Source organism: Homalodisca vitripennis, chromosome 4 (genome assembly GCF_021130785.1).
Source record: "Homalodisca vitripennis isolate AUS2020 chromosome 4, UT_GWSS_2.1, whole genome shotgun sequence".
NCBI classification, from domain to species: Eukaryota; Metazoa; Arthropoda; class Insecta; order Hemiptera; family Cicadellidae; genus Homalodisca; species Homalodisca vitripennis.
The window spans coordinates 172,157,588-172,173,659 of NC_060210.1; the positions used below are offsets into that span (position 1 = coordinate 172,157,588).

At 32.5% G+C, this 16,072-nt stretch overlaps 1 protein-coding gene across 22 annotated transcripts in view; it reads right to left on the reverse strand.

Moving 5' to 3' along the window:
• Positions 1-16,072, reverse strand: part of LOC124360638 (protein PRRC2C) — a 158,080-nt gene that overhangs the window by 45,848 nt on the left and 96,160 nt on the right. For all 22 annotated transcript variants that reach the window (XM_046814423.1, XM_046814424.1, XM_046814434.1 and 19 more), the window contains 4 exons: positions 14,759-14,891; positions 12,708-12,801; positions 7,855-8,008; positions 4,780-4,898 (listed from right to left, as the gene is read on the reverse strand). In XM_046814423.1, the coding sequence (XP_046670379.1) occupies positions 4,780-4,898; positions 7,855-8,008; positions 12,708-12,801; positions 14,759-14,891 (500 nt within the window). The remainder of the gene's footprint in view (positions 1-4,779; positions 4,899-7,854; positions 8,009-12,707; positions 12,802-14,758; positions 14,892-16,072) is intronic.

The window sequence follows — 16,072 nt, forward strand, 5'->3', positions numbered from 1 at the left end:
AATAAGCGTTTGAAAAGCTTGTGTTTTGTAAAATCCCAAAAAATGCCTAATGCCGCGAAAATAGCTTCATTAAATTTTATTATTTTTGTTACTTTATCGTTGTCTGGAAATAGTGAAAATCATATCAAAACAAAGAAGAAGAATTGCTCTAAGCAACAGTATCGTCAACGAAGACTATGAACTAGTATTTTATTTTTGTTCTGTTGGCACAATCACCGACTCAGCCAGTAGAGAACAACGCATCGCTTGGTTGCCATGTTGATTTCTCTGTTGTTATTACGGCATTGCCGGTATTAGTGTATTGCTTGCTATTTATTTTGATATTTTAGACTTTTTGTTATTTAGTGTGTATAAATAAAAGTTTGTTTAGTGTTTTTTTTTAATTAGTGAAGTGAAAAATGTAGAGGTTAGGTTAAGTTTTAGTGAATAGGTTGGATTTTTGTGAAACTGAAAGTAGGTCTCTGTTCACGTAGGTTCAGTGTTTTATTATTTTGTAGACAATTTATAGTTATTTCATAATGAGTGTTAATTTAAACATTAATGTATTTATTATAAAAGCATATTCATGTATTTTAGACAATATTTTTTTTTTACTTTTTCTGAAGGCATTAGCATTTTATTTCTATGACCATCGCTTGTTTTATTTTTTTTAACAAAAAATAATAGAGATAAAAATACATTGTTGTTCATTTTTGTAAACTTTAATAAATGTACTATCTATATAAATAATTTTTGGATGAAAAGAAAATTGTTAGCTAAAAAATTTACTCGAGCTTGCAAACTCCAAGCCCAGACCAAGCGGTCCGCGTTTATCACTACCGATAAATCATATTCTGTATTCCTATTGGTCGATTCTTGGCGATTTCTTCATTGCGCATGTGCGTAAGTTAGGCATTTATTTCACAATTTTGACTTTTGTAAGTTTGCTGCCATACAAAAATATCTTATACAATGTAAACTTCTATAAATATCATATTTTTCTCTTTTACATATATTTATCTCTTAGAAAAAAATATTTGTTCATCCAATAGTTTCCAAAATGTCACAATGGTATACATAATAGTGCTATACAAACTTTTTTCAGATTTTGTAGTTTTTATAGATATATTATTCAAAGTACCAATAAACTTCGTTTACATAAATATTTTTTTTGTAATTTGTAATTCAGATATATAAGCAAACTTTTGTATATTTTAGAATTATTCTAAAAAATTTCATATTACCTGAGAGGGTGCTATACATTTGAGAAAATTTTATTCTTTATTAATATTTTTAATCAGTAAAAAAATAAAAATACATTGAAATGATTCAATGTTTAATATTTTTTTGGGGAAACTACATTTATTTCTAAAGACATTGATGTTTTTAAAATGTTTGTATCTTAACCCTTTTAACCCCAGCCATTTTTCCATGGACTTGCCAGAAAGCCCATGGCGATAAGGGACCATAGTGCAGAATTGAGGGAAAATTCATCTAGTTTTCTTATTTTTGAAGATAATTTTTAGGTTTTTGTTTTAAATTGTTCACAAATAAGTGTACTCTTAGATGTAATAGTTAGAAAGTACTTTTACAGAATGATTTGTTTTTTTTTAGCGTATTTATACATACAATTTTTTTTATTTTTTTTTTATTTTTTATAGTTTGGACATACATAAACGGCAGAAAAAAAAATAGTAGCCCCTGAAAAATGAAGCAATTTTGTTGTACACATATTTCTTACTACACACACAAAATTTGAAGAACTTTCCTTGATAAATGCAGGAGATATATCCAATTAATTGTATTGCTGCATAAGCACTTCTTCATATATTTCCACATACACATCAGTAGAAGCATACGGATATGTTTACTTGTTTTTGCACTTTTGAAATAATAACAATTGTAAAATAACACAAACTAATTGTAATGGTTTGTAAGACTAAAACTTGTTTAATTTTTCAAAAAGGTAAAAAAAATAATATTTACAATATATACATTTTATGGTACTTTGGGAATGGGGTCAGATTCCATTATATGCCCCCAACGCTTAAACCTTTTTCAATGAACTTAGAACGTTATAAAACGATGTAGTTGAGTAACAGAACTAACATTCCATTAATCAACAAGCATTTCCAGGTATTGTGATATGTATTTTTGTCGCTGTTATCTGATTACTCTGCAATCACTTATCTACTAGAAGCTAGACTTTGACCTCTGTCTGAGGATGGGGAGGGGTTTGTGATAAGACAATTCCTGTTTTATATTGATGAAATATTGTTGAAATATTGTTCTACGCTAATCTAGTAATCAGTAGAAGCAAAATGTCAAATTCATGTATGGGTGTGGTCGGTATAATCCCAAAGTACCAGTGTTTATCAAAGTGTTTTCACTCACTGGTAACTTTTCTCTACGACTACTCATGTTTTTTTTTACTAATAATACAATAAATCACATGAAAAACAACCCCTTTCAATCACGCAAACTAATTGAGGTTATAAGTCAGCATACAACAACAATGCAACTGAAGTCGTCTGACAACTGACATCGACAAATAAACTACGCTCAATGACGACGAAATACGATGCCAATTGGAAGGTTTATTGTTTTTGCATGTAGCCCGTTTCTTCACCGACTACTATACCGAAACTGATGGTATTTGGACATATTATTAGCCAGCTACATTAAATTCTCGAGACGTCCGGTATATCGGACGTTGGGCATTTTAGCTAGACCACCTCTGTCCGATATATCAGACGCCGGGGCTAAAAGGGTTAATAAATAGATGAGCAGTGATTAAAATACAAAACCCTTACAAAATCACCAAAAAGTGCCTGCCATTTTGGGAAAAATTATGGCCAGTTCCAGGGTTAAGTAGCACTCGTAATTCGTTAGCTGTTAAAAGTTTCAGCTGGATCCATCACATAGTTTAATTGTTGTTGATCGAAGTAAACAACTTTAAATTGTTTATAAAAATGAAAAAGTGTATTTCGAGTAATGCAACTGTATTTGAAAGGGTTGACACCGAAAGAAATCAAAGCTGAGTTGGGCAAAGTTTATGATACATCTGCTCCTGTGTTTTCAACTGTTTAAAATTGGGTGAATGAGTTTAAACGTGATCATATATCCACAAAACATGAATCCAGATCCGGACGCTCTGTGGAAGTGTTTACCCCTGAAATGATTTGACAAAATCAACGATATGATTTCGACAAATCAAAGTGCATGAAATAGTTGAGGCCACAGGATTATCGCAAGGTACAGTGGCTTAAATTTTACATGAAAAATTGGAGGTGAAAAAATATCTTGGCAAGATGTGTGCAGTGTTTACTCACAGTGGAAAATAAATGCATTCGTGAGGTCGACTATATGGCTGTTTGGCTTTTTTGGCCCTATTCCGTTGCAATCCCTACTCACCAGATTTGGACCCCAGTGACTATTTCTTATTTCAAGACCTGAAGAAATGGCTTGATAGACAAAGGTTTACATCTAACAAGGAAGTAATAACCACAAAAAATTTTATTTTAAGGAGCTTCCAAAATCCTACTTTTTAGACGGCTTAAACAAAAACAAATTAGAACAACGCTTAGACAAATGTATAGAGTTGAAAGGAGATAATGTTGAAAAAGTTTTTTAATTGCCCAAAAAAGACTTTTTCTAAGGACTTACTGAATGACCCTCGTATTGTCCGGTATCGACTAGGATTACACTAGATACTAACAATATCATATAATATGCGTAGTGTTGTTAAGATATTGTTCAGTATCAACCTAATAAGATAAAAGACTAAGAAAGATAGTAACAATGCCATAACGGGTGATTCCGATATGGCAGTGCGTTTTTTTTAGGGTTGATAGAGGATGTTAAAACAACATTTTTTGTACAATACATATGGTGTCGCAATTTCTTCATTTCCGAGAACATTGAGAATTTATGAAATGCCTCCTAGTAGGCAACAAAGTGTTGCCTTTGAGATTCAGTCAGAAAACCACAAAGCTACTGAAACTAAATGTGTTTCTCTTCTTAATTACAAATAAAAGAACCACTTCATGCAAACAAGAATATAAAAATTATTATTAATAAAAAAAAATATTATAAAGCAGCAGAAGTGGGAGAAAACCCCTGACTTTCAAAATGTATGCAGTCAATGTTACGAAGAGCTCAGCTTTTCATTTAAACAAACAGGAGAAATTTTGAATATTTGCTGTAATAATTTGTTTTTACATTCTTGTTCACACTATGTGGTTTTTATTATGTAATATTACATAGAAATAAGATTTGTTTCAGCAGCTTTGCGTTTTATGGCTGAATCTCAAAGGGAACACAATGCGTTGCCTACAAAGAGGCATTTCATAAATTCTCAATTTTCTCGGAAACGAAAAATTTGCAAGCTAATGTGTATTGAACAAAAAATATTTATATTCACATACTCTATCAACCCTAAAAAATGCGTACTTTTATGAGAATCACCCTGTATATGTGTAGTGATGTTAAGATGTCCACTACTGACAGATCCTAATAAGATACAAGATTAAGAAAGATAGTAACAATATCAGATATTTGTAGTGATGTTAAAATATTGTCCAGTATTAACAGATCCTAATAAGATAAAAGATTAAGAAAGATAGTAACAATATCAGTTATGTGTAGTGATGTTAAGATATTGTCCAGTATTAACAGATCCTAATAAGATAAAAGACTAAGAAAGATAGTGTTAATACCTAAAATGTTGTATTGGTAATACCATGTTAATAATATTGTCCAGAATCGACAGAGCCTGACACAAATAATAACAATACCAACCTTATTAAATGATATTGGCATTTGAATAGCTTCAGATTTTGTTTCTTGCAGCTTCATTTCAGGCCCTGGTGCCTTAAAACTCACTGCTACAGTGTCCTCTTCAAGTTTACGATCTGAAACTAAATAACAAATATTACTCCGTGTTACATTATAAGAGTAAAAGATAATTTTAAAAAAGTTAACTGGTTTGGATTGGGGAGGCACACCTGAAATAAGCAGTGGTGATTAGTGAATTCCTGTATTTTAAGAACATAAATAATTATAAATATCATGGTTTAACAAATTAATTGCCAAGACATTGGTTCTAAATAGTCACAAGACGATGGCAGAAAATAACTGTTAGTTGACAAGGTACATCCTCTAATGTTAATCATAGTAAACAAGTTAACCTTCTCCCAGGCATTCGTCTTCAAGGGGAATCTGGCACCTACAATCTGCTACCAACTGCGTTATCATTGCTCTCTGCTTTGTGCTGCTATCTTATGGCTACTTTGCGAACTGCTAATGGAAGTATCTATTGACAGTACTGTTGTCTAGGAGTATGTATCAATGACAGTGATTTAACTATTTTTATCAAAATCCCATTCAACTTCTTTAGCTAATTTGTAGAATTATTATACTTATTTGTAACTTTCTGCAGCTTATGTTTTACTGACATATTGTTATGTTGTTTTTACAATTCTTTGTACAAGACATGTAGTCTTATTTTAATATGTTAACATTTGAAACATTTTTGTACAAATTAGTTTTTGTTTGGATTTAGTTTATCTTACTGGCTTATCAATTTTTCAAATACCACCATATTACATAAAATTGAATAATATAATACACAATGATGTATGGTATGTGAATGTTTTGTTCAATAGAGATATTAAAACAATAAAACATGATTGTTCTCCCGCAGCGTGACAGCCCAGTTGTGTTAGAAGCTAACATGATAATTTGACCAGTCATGTTTGGTAGTTTTATTTTCAGTACAAATTATTATAAAGAAAGTATGTGTCTGCCATATCTGAAATGCATTATGACACTCTATTAATAATGGTAATACTTGTGGACGAATGAGTAAAGTGGAATCTGTGTTTAGACCTGGCAAGTCAACAGTATTTGATTTAAAATTACATTCTTGAGTTCTTTTTCAGTATTCATATATATCCACATAAAGCTAATAGGAAACATGTCAAATACATAGTTACTTAAGTAGTGTTCAGTTTTATTTCCACCACCAAAACTTCTAAAATTGAAATACTCTTATAATTTTAGAGAAGACATTAGATAATAGAAAGTTCTAATTTTTACAAACATTTAATATGTTATCACATTTTTTATTTACAGTCACAATATTCTACCTTTGAAATATGTATATGTGATGTATGGGCTAGCAATTGGTAATAATGAACCAATTGACAACTATTAACATACCACCAAAAAATTCTTTAAGAACTTTCAAAGTTCACTCAATTTATTTTCATAAGAGATGTATGGACGGACAAAACTAGATCATTTTTGGACAAAATGTAAGTTTTGTAAATAAGACATAACTCATCTATTTCTAAAGTCATCAAGCTAATTACGTTTTATTTTATTTCTTATTAAATTTAGTTAACAGAAGTATATTAACACATGCACACATGAACGACTTTGATCATAAAAACCATGGATTTAAATTGTATTGTCTGTCCATATGTCTTTCTGTGATAACTTTTGCTGGAAAGGTCTTAGAGAGACTTGAAACATCTTGGTCCAAAAAAGAGCTATCTATTGATTTTGGGGTCCAAAGTTTAAATTAAATGAATAAAAATAAAATTAAAAAATCCCAGGATAAACAAAATTGTAAAAAAGAAACTGTGTATCATATGAAATTGTATTATGTTATATAGCAACATATGTGATGATGTTGCTTTTATTGGTTGATCAATAATACTTTTGTTACTTTCTGTTGTGTTCTTGGATACTCCGTTGCATTGGATATTATTGTATTTCCATATGTATATCAAAATATTGTAACAAATTATTTTCTTTATAGTACAATTTTTATAGCTTTTATTTACGTATTTCTTCATTGAAATAATTGGAACAATATTGATTCTCTTATAAAACAAATACATACTAATATGTCACTCCATCCAAACCCAGAAAGCTAGGCCTCCTCTTGGGTTATAATTATTTTACCTTAATAACTTAAGTATAGTTCCGTAACGTTTAGTTTTATGTGCACTATTGTACATTTTTTCTGTCTACATGTTTCTAAATAGTTTAGAAATAAATAAAGACAATCAATATAATAGCACAATTTATGCATGACTACTAGGTGCCCACTTCAAAGGAACTCAAGAGATTAAAAACATAAACCAACATTGAGCTCTTTAATTATAATAGTAGTGTTCAAATGAATAAAAGTTTACAGACCAAACTAAAATTAAGACATACGATTTTATATAAATATAATTAGGCATTTACATAAACTAATTTAAGAAATTGAAATTATTTTACCACAAATCTTTAAAAGCAGATCAGCCTCCAAACTATCGTAAAACTGTTTACAACTGTTCCACAGACTGCAACGGCTTGACAAAACGTAAACAAAGTCAGCATGCATTAACGACTTGGTGAGTTGAGTATAGCATAAAAAAGAAAAAAACAACTGTTTCTATGTTTAATGTGGTAAGTAAACGTCACACCATAACTCGCAAACACATGTGTATCTTATAGCGTTAGTTATTAGGCCCAACAAACCAATCTAAATTGTACACCTAGAATAGATTATCATAAAATGATGAATGTATTCATGCACATTCACAAAAATGTATGCATTTTCAAGAAAGTTTCCTAATATCCATAAACTTTAAGCATGAGGCTACTGAACACTCCAAAACAGTTAAAAATGTAAGAGGTAATTTTATGATAGACAAGTTGTTAAAATTTGAGAGAAGTTCTCTGAAAGGTTGCTCGAAATTGGCTCAGACAAATTCAGCTGAAATGTAGATACCTTTCCATTTTAGAATCCACTACATAGAAAAAGTAAAATGACAATAACAAAAGTATGCAACAAAAAATAAAAATGTCTTTACTTACCTTTCGCCTTTTCTGGCCTTTGACTTTTATTTAATTGATTGGTATACTTTGGTTTCATTGCCACATCCATAGGAGCAGACTTATAATTGGTATTTTCAAATATAATTGTTTGAACAGGTGGTGAGGTACCATCCAATACGGCTTTCTCTGATTGCTGCAACAGTTACATTAGCAGTAGTAAAAAATAAAAAAAGTGATAAAGTCTACAATCTGTTTACACTATACAATTATCTCATTACTTAATAAACAATAACATAATTATGAATAAGATTTTAATATCAGAAGTGTTAATGGAGAGAGAGAGTACATATAGAAGGTCCTTGTACACCATCACAGATGTTTTCATTTCCACTAGTACAATGTGGTGCATCCAAATATAATTAAACTGAATATTAAAATTATATTTTAAATGTCGAGTAATAACACTTTTTTCTCTTTGCGGGTTGGCTCAAGACCCTGCACTTAAGTCGTTTTAAGAGCATCTGTGCCTCCCCTACTTCTGTTTACCCTTCAAACCTTGGGCTTTTGCAAAAACCTAAACTAGCAAAACAATCCAACCACATGTAACACTGATTCTTTTGTTTCTTCATAGAGTTTGCATTCATCAGTCTGGTTTAAGAAGTAAAAACGTACCTTATGAAAGATGTCTTGACCCTGTGCACTTCAACCTATGTAAATGTTATTATATCAAATGTGTAAATTTCTATGCAGATAACTTACAGGTGTACTTGTCCTAAAGCTCTGATAAATTAATATCTTGAGAGCATTGTCCAGTGGTCTGGTGACAATGACAACATTCAACTTGAGCAGCCTCTAGTGGTTGCTCATTGTTAACAGAATATGATAGTCAAACCAGGAAGCAAAGGCCTTATTGTGTGAATTTCTTCTAAATGAACAGAGATTTCAAATTCTCTGATCATGTCACATACACCAGTGACACAGCCAGCCAGTAGTAAGCTGATGGATCTCTAGTGAAGGCACATAGTTACAAGAGTTATTTCAGGACAAGGGTTAGGTTGTATGTAAGAACACCATGCTGGATACATGTATCACATTCTCCAATAACTTTTCACACCATCCAATGTGCCAGTGAAATGCCAAAGAGCATCTAGTGGAGGCTCATAAGACAAGGGTGTAAAAGTTATTCCAAGACAAGGGTTAGGTTGTATGTAACAACACCATGCTGGATACATGTATCACATTCTCCAATAACTTTTCACACCATCCAATGTGCCAGTGAAATGCCAAAGAGCATCTAGTGGAGGCTCATAAGACAAGGGTGTAAAAGTTATTCCAAGACAAGGGTTAGGTTGTATGTAACAACATCATGCTGGATACATCACATTCTCCAATAACTTTTCACACCATCCAATGTGCCAGTGAAATGCCAAAGAGCATCTAGTGGAGGCTCATAAGACAAGGGTGTAAAAGTTATTCCAAGACAAGGGTTAGGTTGTATGTAACAACACCATGCTGGATACATGTATCACATTCTCCAATAACTTTTCACACCATCCAATGTGCCAGTGGAAAGGCCAAAGAGCATCTAGTGGAGGCTCATAAGACAAGGGTGTAAAAGTTATTCCAAGACAAGGGTTAGGTTGTATGTAAGAACACCATGCTGGATACATGTATCACATTCTCCAATAACTTTTCCACACCATCCAATGTGCCAGTGAAATGCCAAAGAGCATCTAGTGGAGGCTCATAAGACAAGGGTGTAAAAGTTATTCCAAGACAAGGGTTAGGGTTGTATGTAACAACATCATGCTGGATACATGTATCACATTCTCCAATAACTTTCCACACCATCCAATGTGCCAGTGGAAGGCCAAAAAGTGGAGGCTCATAAGACAAGGGTGTAAAAGTTATTCCAAGACAAGGGTTAGGTTGTATGTAACAACACCATGCTGGATACATGTATCACATTCTCCAATAACTTTTCACACCATCCAATGTGCCAGTGAAATGCCAAAGAGCATCTAGTGGAGGCTCATAAGACAAGGGTGTAAAAGTTATTCCAAGACAAGGGTTAGGTTGTATGTAAGAACACCATGCTGGATACATGTATCACATTCTCCAATAACTTTTCACACCATCCAATGTGCCAGTGAAATGCCAAAGAGCATCTAGTGGAGGCTCATAAGACAAGGGTGTAAAAGTTATTCCAAGACAAGGGTTAGGGTTGTATGTAACAACATCATGCTGGATACATGTATCACATTCTCCAATAACTTTGCACACACCATCCTATGTGCCAGTGGAAAGGCCAAAGAGCATCTAGTGGAGGCTCATAAGACAAGGGTGTAAAAGTTATTCCAAGACAAGGGTTAGGTTGTATGTAACAACATCATGCTGGATACATGTATCACACCATCCAATGTGCCAGTGAAATGCCAAAGAGCATCTAGTGGAGGCTCATAAGACAAGGGTGTAAAAGTTATTCCAAGACAAGGGTTAGGGTTGTATGTAACAACATCATGCTGGATACATGTATCACATTCTCCAATAACTTTGCACACACCATCCTATGTGCCAGTGGAAGGCCAAGGAGCATCTATCTAGTGGTGGCTGATATAGCAAGGGTGTGAGGAGTCATGCTAGGAATGGCGAATCTCTGACTATGCTATATATGTGTGTATAAACTGTATATACACACACACACACACACACACACACACACACACACACACACACACACACACACACACACACACACACACACACATATAATTTCAATAAACATTGTATCACAAAAAATACTTGCTCCGCCGGGACTCGAACCCGGATTTCTCACTTGCCGGGTGTAATGGTAGCATATATATATATATATATATAAAATCTATTATTAACCTTTTCTAAGAATGCTTTTAAATGTGTTTGATATTTTGTCCAATAATGGGTTAACTGAGTTACAATACCTTTAGACAATAATTATCACACTAAGAATACAAAAATAATACTTAATAATCTAACCCTTTTAGTGCCAGAGATAAAATCAAATCCATGTTGAAAAGTGCAGAGTTATTTTTTGCGTGACAATGTAAAAAGTGCCAAAGGCTTTTGGACGAAAACGCAAGGTTTTAGGTAAAAAATGTGTATACAATTTATTTTTGATCATAAAAAGTTCCTTTATACTTCTTTTTAAACGTAAATGAATTAACTATCATAAACTATTTAACATTTAAATCTTTATTTATTGCTTTAAATTAAAAAATCACTTTAAACAGCAACATTTCATTGAAAACAAAATAAAAATCAAGTTTAAGGTAAAATAATTATTATACAAAATTTTATTTTGAAATTTAAATACTTTCATAATAAAGATAATTTAAAAACAACCCAAAATCATCTGTAATATCCTAATATTGTACCATAAACAAAATCTTTATAAAAATAGTTAGTTGCTAGAGATATTTTTACTAATACGCAAGGTTTCAGAAACAAATCTACTTAAAATTTATTTTTGATCATTAAAAGCTTTTTAATTCGTTTTAAAGGTAAATGAATTTTCCATCAGAAAATATATAACTATTAGATGTTTATAAAGTAAAAAAAAAAATTAAAAATCACTTTAGACAGTGACTTTTCTACGGAAACAAAACCTTAAAATATTAGTTTAAAGTAAAATAACTAATATAAGAAAATGTATTTTTAAATTTTATAAATGTGTAATAACCTAATATTTTACAATAAACACAATTTTAAAAATTATTTAAGTGCTAGAGGTTTGTTTTGCTAAAAAGCATAGGGTTTTGGAAAATATTCACTTAAAGCTTATTTTTCATCATAAAAAGCTTTTTAAATTCTTTTCAAAACTTTAATACTTTAATGGTAAAAGCCATTTAAAACTATGCAAAATCATGTGTAATATAACAATAATTACTAAAACGAAACTCAAAACATAAACATAACCTTATTGAGGCAATTTTCAAACAAACTCTACAATACTGTCTTTATGGACACTCGGAAGTGACTGTCATCACTTTTTTTATTAATTTTAATATCTAATATAACTTAGAAACATTGCAAATTAATAAAAGCGCACAATTATATAACCTCAAAAATGCTCCGCTACTCGTCAAGACACCGTGATCGCAATCGCAATCCAACTGAGAAGAAAGTGTTGTATTTTAGTTAGTTGTTTACGTCACCCAACATCATTAAAAAGTATAAATAATAGTTGAAAAGGTTAGTTTAGTTCATGTATTGGCCTTTCATATGATATCAGACAGTATGGGATAAGTTATAGAGGTTCTAAAAATGAAATAGAAATCGTCTCGTTCCGAGACTCCGGCACTCTTCGTGTAGGAACGTCTCCTCTCGGAGCGAGACTCTCAGCACCCTAGCGTGTTTTTACATCGTCTCGTAACAAGATCCCTGACACTCTTTGGAATAGATGTGTAAAAAATAAATACTCTCAATACAATCACTCAATTCCAACTTGTGTAATATTACTATAACTAACCCTCATGTCCACTAAGTTGAATATTTAAAATTCTTCATTCAATTAAAAATATAAAAAGAAACTTATATTTTGTTTTAGTAGCTCTTTTTTTATAACAATGATGCAAAGAACTCAAACAAATATGCTTTTGATTCAGCCAAGACTGCATATTATCAAACTGCTGTAACAATCCTGAATCCTTTTAAATGTTGATCTAAATAATATTAAAACGCACTTCTTATTCCTCAATATTTTTAACTAAAATTGTAAAATTATATGAAAATATCCAATAATAAGGATGTAAAAACCATCTGGACATGGTTTTAGTCAGAAATTGGAATTATATTTAGTGTACACTGTAATTAATGGTTTACAGAGGAAGAAAAGAGCTGAGATAGATATTTACCTCTCTTGAAAGCTTTCCACCAGTTTTTTCATCATTTGGACTGCTACGTTGACTACTTGTACCTGACTGAACTTGATCATTTACTTCAACATTGCTGGAACACAATAAATAGTTTTTATGATTAATATATACAGAATTAGAAATTAAAATACTAAATCAACAGTAAAACTGTCATGTACTGTAATAACTATAGTGTACTGTCACAATACTTGGCATGACCTGGAACCCAAGTAAGATGTATTAAATGATTACTGGCTAGAATGAATGATGTCTTAAAGCATTCTCATACCATCCTTGAAGTAGATTCTGTTGAGGTAAGAGCCATAAGAGTAACTACGCTATCAGATAGAATCACTAAGCTTTGATCAATGTACGAGGGTCGTCCAGAAAGTAAAGAACGTTTTGTTATAAGTCAATAAAAACAAAAGATAAGAGCATGAAAATTTATTTATAAATACTTATAAACTTACTCTATTTTTCTACAAAATCGCCGGAACTGTCAAGGCACTTGTTGTAGCGTGGCACCAGTTTTTCTATACCGACGTTATACTGCCGCCAAGGAATGAAGCCACGTTTTTAGTCCTTCTTTGAGGTCTTCGTCACCCAAAAAGTTTTTTTCCGCCTAAAAACACTTTCAACTTTGGAAACAAGTGATAGTCACTCGGAGCCAGATCTGGACTATACGGAAAGTGTCCGAAGATTTGCCATTTGAAAGAATTGAGTTCTGCTTTGGTTCGTGCACTGCAATGAGGCCGAGCATTGTCGTGGATCAGCACCACTTTCGACGACAGCATTCCGCGTCGTTTGTTCTGAATAGCGCGGCGAAGCCGATGCAACGTCTCGATGTAGGCCTCTGAGTTGATTGTTTCGCCTCTCGGCATGAACTCCACATGGATTAGGCCTTTTCGGTCCCAAAAAACTGTTGCCATCAATTTCCTGGTGTTCAAATTTGGTTTTTCTTTCCTGTTTTTTTGTTGGTGAATTCGAGTGATGCCATTCCATTGACTGGAGCTTTGTCACCGTAAACTGCCTTAATTTGCCTATAAATTTCAATAGGTCGAACATTCTGTGCATTCAGAAACCGTATCACACTACGCAGTTCACACTTGGCGGGATTTTCAATTAACAACGCCATTTTAAACTTTCACAGGAGACGCAAACGTGACCTCACGGTACCGCTACTCAGCTCACACTGAGGCAGAAGGTGTGGCTAACGAACAAGCTATCTACCGCGGTGGTGGGTGAACTGCGCCGCCCGTGATGCGCAATCGTTCTTTACTTTCTGGACGACCCTTGTAACATCAAGTTACCTTAGACTAATTCTATTCCTCCCTCATTCAATCTTACAACAATTCTTGATCTTGATTGCAAGTAACTGTATTTGGACTTTTATCTGTGTATAGAAATGTATATTGAACTCCTAAATATGTAATGGCGAAAGCATCAAATCCACCTGCCAAATGAGAGTTACGGATCACTAAAGGAAAAGCTCAATAAATAGTAAGGAATAAATTATGAATGTAAGGACCACCAGACCGATCAGATATGATTGATTGAGCCCCACATATCAAGCATTTTCTTGTAACTATCCAAACCTGGAAAGATTGAAGAAGGGAGGAAGGAATAGAATTAGGCCATGGTAACTTGATGTCATCACCAGACATGGTCATCTCAGAAAACACTTCTACACTTCAAGATTCACCAGACACTAGTGTACATTGTGCAATCAGTCTGAGGATACTGCCACCACATTTTGGACTTTAAAAGACTTAGAATTAAAACAAGGACAATGTTGGAATCATTTAACAAAGTTATGAATTTAATATCAATATTGGTGAGCAACTCTCAGATCTTGAAGGTATGGAGTAGGCATGCACTACTAACAGCTTAGGTTAACAAACTAAAAACTAAGGGTCTTTATTTCTCCTTTTTAATTTAATGTAACTACTGTAATTGGGGATCTGCAGATAGTACATTATGAAATAATTATTTTCTTTCTGAACAACTATCACATGAAATAGTTAAGATTTTAATAACCAACATAAACTAACCTTGAGTCAACTAATACTGAAATCGAATTTGAAACACTACTCGGTACAGTGGGAGGAGTATTGGTGCGCAATGCTGCCGTGATTGGCTTGTCCCATGCATTGACTGGTGGTGGTGGTGCAGGACTCGGCAAATCTGAAACAAAAAAAACCATGTCAAAATAAAACTTATTTCTTTCAGTAATATTGATTATTTACTACAGAGTATTTTCTCAAATTATTAATTTTCAACAAAGTTGCATCAGACATTATTCCAGACGAGTGTTGGTTTTTTTTTACCAAAAAGTGGTGTAATATTGATTTATTTGGCGGTGATTTTTGGTCATATAAACATTATTAATGTTATAAATTATCAGCTTTGTCAAATTATCAACTTGAGATTTTCCACATGCATTATTTCATAAAAGTACTGAAAACAATTGCACACCAGTTGTATGGTATCTAGGTAGTACGCCAAGCTCAATGATAGTGAGACAATCATTATTGTTGTGTACAGAGCTGTTAAGAACACCTAATCACTGATATCAGAGCTAGATATTCAGTAGGAGTTGAGGGTAATTTTGATAATTAGTATTCCTGTTTCTTTGAAAGCCGTTACTTAATTTAAAAATTGAGCACGAAATTGTGAACCGTCCAAACTTATATGTGTAATATAAATCAAGTAGCAACTCTTTAATGATAGATTTCAAAAACAAAAAAACCTTTTAATGCTGATTGGAGACAATGAGTGGACACTATGGATATGAGGACGGTCGTGCTGGCAGTCAACTCTGTATTTTCATACTACTGATTAACGTGGATTTATCAAGTGAATGATAGAACTTTTATAATAAGCCTATCACTGTCTATTTTCATATTAGTTTTAAATATTTTCCACTGTCAGTTAATGTAAGTATTAATTTTTTTCTGGGAAAAAAATTTACAAAATGTGTCTACATTTCCACAACCATAAGGTTTTTTTGAAATTACTCCTGATTTAATTTTTACAGAATAATCTTTCTTATAAGCAGAGATAATTTTGAAGGAGGTAGTTTTTGCTTTAAAATATTTTTATATACATTTACTATACATTAATATTTTCTTAGTGTAAAAATCAGACCATATTTATTCTTAATCACCGATGGAAGATTCACCCCATATTAAAATAAACAAACAAAATTCTCCTAATGCATTACTATTGAAGAATGTTTTTCAATTCAGGATCACAAGGTAGACAAAGAAGCCCAGACTGTGATTGCCACAGACCATGTACATCATGTAAAGACAAAAATTATCACTGTAATATTATTTTTCCTTTAAAAAGTTGTTATAGTACCA